This window comes from Coregonus clupeaformis, unplaced genomic scaffold (assembly GCF_020615455.1).
Source record: "Coregonus clupeaformis isolate EN_2021a unplaced genomic scaffold, ASM2061545v1 scaf0029, whole genome shotgun sequence".
Classification (NCBI taxonomy): domain Eukaryota; kingdom Metazoa; phylum Chordata; class Actinopteri; order Salmoniformes; family Salmonidae; genus Coregonus; species Coregonus clupeaformis.
This window is the reverse complement of record NW_025533484.1, coordinates 1,305,751-1,311,750: the sequence shown is the minus strand read 5'-3', so window position 1 is coordinate 1,311,750 and position 6,000 is coordinate 1,305,751. Positions and strand designations below refer to the sequence as shown.

At 45.5% G+C, this 6,000-nt stretch overlaps 1 protein-coding gene across 1 annotated transcript in view; it reads left to right on the top strand.

Annotated features, from left to right (window-relative positions):
• Window positions 1-4,608: 4,608 nt before the first annotated feature.
• Window positions 4,609-6,000, top strand: part of LOC121568151 (extensin-like) — a 30,473-nt gene continuing 29,081 nt past the window's right edge. Inside the window, exon 1 of the mRNA XM_045212600.1 lies at window positions 4,609-4,701. Coding sequence (XP_045068535.1) covers window positions 4,609-4,701 — 93 coding nt within the window. The remainder of the gene's footprint in view (window positions 4,702-6,000) is intronic.

The window sequence follows — 6,000 nt, the reverse complement described above, 5'->3', positions numbered from 1 at the left end:
GCAGTCTGTTGTTGATGCCTGGCGACTACCAGTCTGTTGTTGATGCCTGGCTAACTACCAGTCTGTTGTTGATACCTGGCTAACTACCAGTCTGTTGTTGATACCTGGTTAACTACCAGTCTGTTGTTGATGCCTGGCTAACTACCAGTCTGTTGTTGATGCCTGGCTAACTACCAGTCTGTTGTTGATGCCAGGCTAACTGCCAGTCTGTTGTTGATACCTGGTTAACTACCAGTCTGTTGTTGATACCTGGCTAACTAGCAGTGTGTTGTTGATGCCTGGCTAACTACCAGTCTGTTGTTGATGCATGGCTAACTAACAGTCTGTTGTTGATGCCTGGCTAACTACCAGTCTGTTGTTGATACCTGGCAAACTATTAGTCTGTTGGGATGCCTGGCTAACTACCAGTTTGTTGTTGATGCCTGGCTAACTACCAGTCTGTTGTTGATGCCTGGCTAACTACCAGTATGTTGTTGATGCCTGGCTAACTACCAGTCTGTTGTTGATGCCTGGCTAACTACCAGTCTGTTGTTGTTGCCTGGCTAACTACCAGTCTGTTGTTGATGCCTGGCTAACTACCAGTCTGTTGTTGATGCCTGGCTAACTACCAGTCTGTTGTTGATGCATGGCTAACTACCAGTCTGTTGTTGATACCTGGCTAACTACCAGTCTGTTGTTGATACATGGCTAACTACCAGTCTGTTGTTGATACCTGGCTAACTACCAGTATGTTGTTGATGCCTGGCTAACTACCAGTCTGTTGTTGATACCAGATTAACTACCAGTCTGTTGTTGCTGCATGGCTAACTACCAGTCTGTTGTCGATGCCTGGCTAACTACCAGGCTGTTGTTGATGCCTGGCTAACTACCAGTCTGTTGTTGATACCTGGCTAACTACCAGTCTGTTGTTGATGTCTGGCTAACTACCAGTCTGTTGTTGATGCCTGGCTAACTACCAGTCTGTTGTTGATACCTGGCTAACTACCAGTCTGTTGTTGATGCCTGGATAACTACCAGTCTGTTGTTGATACCTGGCTAACTACCAGTCTGTTGTTGATATCTGGCTAACTACCAGTCTGTTGTTGATACCTGGCTAACTACCAGTCTGTTGTTGATGTCTGGCTAACTACCAGTCTGTTGTTGGTGCCTGGCTAACTACCAGTCTGTTGTTGATAACTGGATAACTACCAGTCTGTTGTTGATGCCTGGCTAACTACCAGTCTGTTGTTGATGCCTGGCTAACTACCAGTATGTTGTTGATGCCTGGCTAACTACCAGTCTGTTGTTGATGCCTGGCTAACTACCAGTCTGTTGTTGTTGCCTGGCTAACTACCAGTCTGTTGTTGATGCCTGGCTAACTACCAGTCTGTTGTTGATGCCTGGCTAACTACCAGTCTGTTGTTGATGCATGGCTAACTAACAGTCTGTTGTTGATGCCTGGCTAACTACCAGTCTGTTGTTGATACCTGGCAACTACCAGTCTGTTGTTGATGCCTGGCTAACTACCAGTCTGTTGTTGATGCCTGCTTAACTACCAGTATGTTGTTGATACCTGGCTAACTACCAGTCTGTTGTTGATGTCTGGCTAACTACCAGTCTGTTGTTGATGCCTGGCTAACTACCAGTCTGTTGTTGATACCTGGCTAACTACCAGTCTGTTGTTGATGCCTGGCTAACTACCAGTCTGTTGTTGATGCCTGGCTAACTACCAGTCTGTTGTTGATGCCTGGCTAACTACCAGTCTGTTGTTGATACCTGGCTAACTACCATTCTGTTGTTGATGCCTGGCTAACTACCAGTCTGTTGTTGATGCCTGGCTAACTACCAGTCTGTTGTTGATGCCTGGCTAACTACCAGTCTGTTGTTGATGCCTGGCTAACTACCAGTCTGTTGTTCATACCTGGCTAACTACCAGTCTGTTGTTGATGCCTGGCTAACTACCAGTCTGTTGTTGATGCCTGCTTAACTACCAGTATGTTGTTGATACCTGGCTAACTACCAGTCTGTTGTTGATGTCTGGCTAACTACCAGTCTGTTGTTGATGCCTGGCTAACTACCAGTCTGTTGTTGATACCTGGCTAACTACCAGTCTGTTGTTGATGCCTGGCTAACTATCAGTCTGTTGTTGATGCCTGGCTAACTACCAGTCTGTTGTTGATGCCTGGCTAACTACCAGTCTGTTGTTGATACCTGGCTAACTACCATTCTGTTGTTGATGCCTGGCTAACTACCAGTATGTTGTTGATGTCTGGCTAACTACCAGTCTGTTGTTGATACCTGGCTAACTACCAGTCTGTTGTTGATGCCTGGCTAACTACCAGTATGTTGTTGATGTCTGGCTAACTACCAGTCTGTTGTTGATGCCTGGATAACTACCAGTCTGTTGTTGATGCCTGGCTAACTACCAGTCTGTTGTTGATGCCTGGCAACTACCAGTCTGTTGTTGATGCCTGGCTAACTACCAGTCTGTTGTTGATGCCTGGATAACTACCAGTCTGTTGTTGATGCCTGGCAACTACCAGTCTGTTGTTGATGCCTGGCTAACTACCAGTCTGTTGTTGATGCCTGGATAACTACCAGTCTGTTGTTGATGCCTGGCTAACTACCAGTCTGTTGTTGATACCTGGCTAACTACCAGTCTGTTGTTGATGCCTGGATACTTACCAGTCTGTTGTTGATGCCTGGCTAACTAACAGTCTGTTGTTCATACCTGGCTAACTACCAGTCTGTTGTTGATGTCTGGCTAACTACCAGTCTGTTGTTGATGCCTGGCTAACTACCAGTCTGTTGTTGATGCCTGGATAACTACCAGTCTGTTGTTGATGCCTGGCTAACTACCAGTCTGTTGTTGAAACCAGGCTAACTACCAGTCTGTTGTTGATGCCTGGCTAACTACCAGTCTGTTGTTGATCAATCAATCAATTTTATTTTATATAGCCCTTCTTACATCAGCTAATATCTCGAAGTGCTGTACAGAAACCCAGCCTAAAACCCCAAACAGCTAGTAATGCAGGTGTAGAAGCACGGTGGCTAGGAAAAACTCCCTAGAAAGGCGAAAGCCTAGGAAGAAACCTAGAGAGGAACCAGGCTATGAGGGGTGGCCAGTCCTCTTCTGGCTGTGCCGGGTGGAGATTATAACAGAACCATGCCAAGATGTTCAAAAATGTTCATAAGTGACAAGCATGGTCAAATAATAATCAGGAATAAATCTCAGTTGGCTTTTCATAGCCGATCATTAAGAGTTGAAAACAGCAGGTCTGGGACAGGTAGGGGTTCCATAACCGCAGGCAGAACAGTTGAAACTGGAATAGCAGCAAGGCCAGGCGGACTGGGGACAGCAAGGAGTCACCACGGCCGGTAGTCCCGACGTATGGTCCTAGGGCTCAGGTCTCTCAGTTGGCTTTTCATAGCCGATCATTAAAGAGTTGAAAACAGCAGGTCTGGGACAGGTAGGGGTTTCGTAGCCGCAGGCAGAACAGTTGAAACTGGAATAGCAGCAAGGCCAGGCGGACTGGGGACAGCAAGGTGTCATCATGCCCGGTAGTCCTGACGTATGGTCCTAGGGCTCAGGTTCTCAGAGAGAAAGAGAGAACGAGAGAATTAGAGAGAGCATACTTAAATTCACACAGGACACTGGATAAGACAGGAGAAGTACTCCAGGTATAACCAACTAACCCCAGCCCCCCGACACATAAACTACTGCAGCATAAATACTGGAGGCTGAGACAGGAGCGGTCCGGAGACACTGTGGCCCCATCCGAAGAAACCCCCGGACAGGGCCAAACAGGAAGGATATAACCCCACCCACTCCGCCAAAGCACAGCCCCCGCACCACTAGAGGGATATCCCCAACCACCAACTTACAATCCTGAGACAAGGCCGAGTATAGCCCACAGAGGTCTCCACCACAGCACAAACCAAGGGGGGGGCGCCAACCCAGACAGGAAGATCACGTCAGTAAGCCTACTGTAGATTCAAATGATCAGTTTCAGGCGCCAACCTCATGCTGTCAGGTGAGACACATGAAGCTCAGACTATTTTAGTAAATATCTTCTTGAAGCGGCTTCGAAGTGGAATAATATTTTCAGCAGCTGCTGCTGGGTAGGTACCTTGACTTGTTTATAAGTATATTTATTGCAAGCCAACATTGAATTACTGCCTGTTTTCTTAGCTAACGTAGCTGAAGGGTTTTGGAGAACGGGAGCGATTGGAGAAGATTACGGAAATAAGGAAGAAAGTGGAGCATATTATGAATAAACATGGAGTTGGGGATTACACAGGCCTTCTGAAAGATCTGGTGAAGGACAAGATAATGGACAAGAAACGGAGAACAGTGAAAATGGAATGTGGGAATATGGAATGTGGGAATATGGAATGTGGGAATATGGAATGTGGGAATATGGAATGAGGGAATATGGAATGAGGGAATATGGAATGAGGGAATATGGAATGAGGGAATATGGAATGTGGGAATATGGAATGTGGGAATATGGAATGTGGGAATATGGAATGAGGGAATATGGAATGAGGGAATATGGAATGAGGGAATATGGAATGAGGGAATATGGAATGAGGGATTTCACAGAACCTTTGGAAGAACTTGAGGAAATGGAGAGTGAGGATGAATTAGATGTGGTGGCAGGTGCAGTGATGACTGTTGAGAAGAAGTTGAGTGTAGAGGGAAGCAGTGTGGCGAGGAAGGTTGGCGTCAAGTGCAAATAGAGGAAATGGTGTACCAGTAGCTCAGAGATGGAACCTGACGAGAGTGAGGATGAAGTTCATGCAGTCTAATGTTATAGAAGGGAGGGTCAGAACAGTAGTCTAATGTTATAGAAGGGAGGGTCAGAACAGTAGTCTAATGTTATAGAAGGGAGGGTCAGAACAGTAGTCTAATGTTATGGAAGGGAGGGTCAGAACAGTAGTCTAATGTTATAGAAGGGAGGGTCAGAACAGTAGTCTAATGTTATAGAAGGGAGGGTCAGAACAGTAGTCTAATGTTATAGAAGGGAGGGTCAGAACAGTAGTCTAATGTTATAGAAGGGAGGGTCAGAACAGTAGTCTAATGTTATAGAAGGGAGGGTCAGAACAGTAGTCTAATGTTATAGAAGGGAGGGTCAGAACAGTAGTCTAATGTTATGGAAGGGAGGGTCAGAACAGTAGTCTAATGTTATAGAAGGGAGGGTCAGAACAGTAGTCTAATGTTATAGAAGGGAGGACCAGAACAGTAGTCTAATGTTATAGAAGGGAGGGTCAGAACAGTAGTCTAATGTTATAGAAGGGAGGGTCAGAACAGTAGTCTGTTATAGAAGGGAGGGTCAGAACAGTAGTCTAATGTTATAGAAGGGAGGGTCAGAACAGTAGTCTAATGTTATAGAAGGGAGGGTCAGAACAGTAGTCTAATGTTATAGAAGGGAGGGTCAGAACAGTAGTCTAATGTTATAGAAGGGAGGGTCAGAACAGTAGTCTAATGTTATAGAAGGGAGGGTCAGAACAGTAGTCTAATGTTATAGAAGGGAGGGTCAGAACAGTAGTCTAATGTTATAGAAGGGAGGGTCAGACCAGTAGTCTAATGTTATAGAAGGGAGGGTCAGAACAGTAGTCTAATGTTATAGAAGGGAGGGCCAGAACAGTAGTCTAATGTTATAGAAGGGAGGGTCAGAACAGTAGTCTAATGTTATAGAAGGGAGGGTCAGAACAGTAGTCTAATGTTATAGAAGGGAGGGTCAGAACAGTAGTCTAATGTTATAGAAGGGAGGGTCAGAACAGTAGTCTAATGTTATAGAAGGGAGGGTCAGAACAGTAGTCTAATGTTATAGAAGGGAGGGTCAGAACAGTAGTCTACTGTTATAGAAGGGAGGGTCAGAACAGTAGTCTAATGTTAGAGAAGGGAGGGTCAGAACAGTAGTCTAATGTTATAGAAGGGAGGGTCAGAACAGTAGTCTAATGTTATAGAAGGGAGGGTCAGAACAGTAGTCTAATGTTATAGAAGGGAGGGTCAGA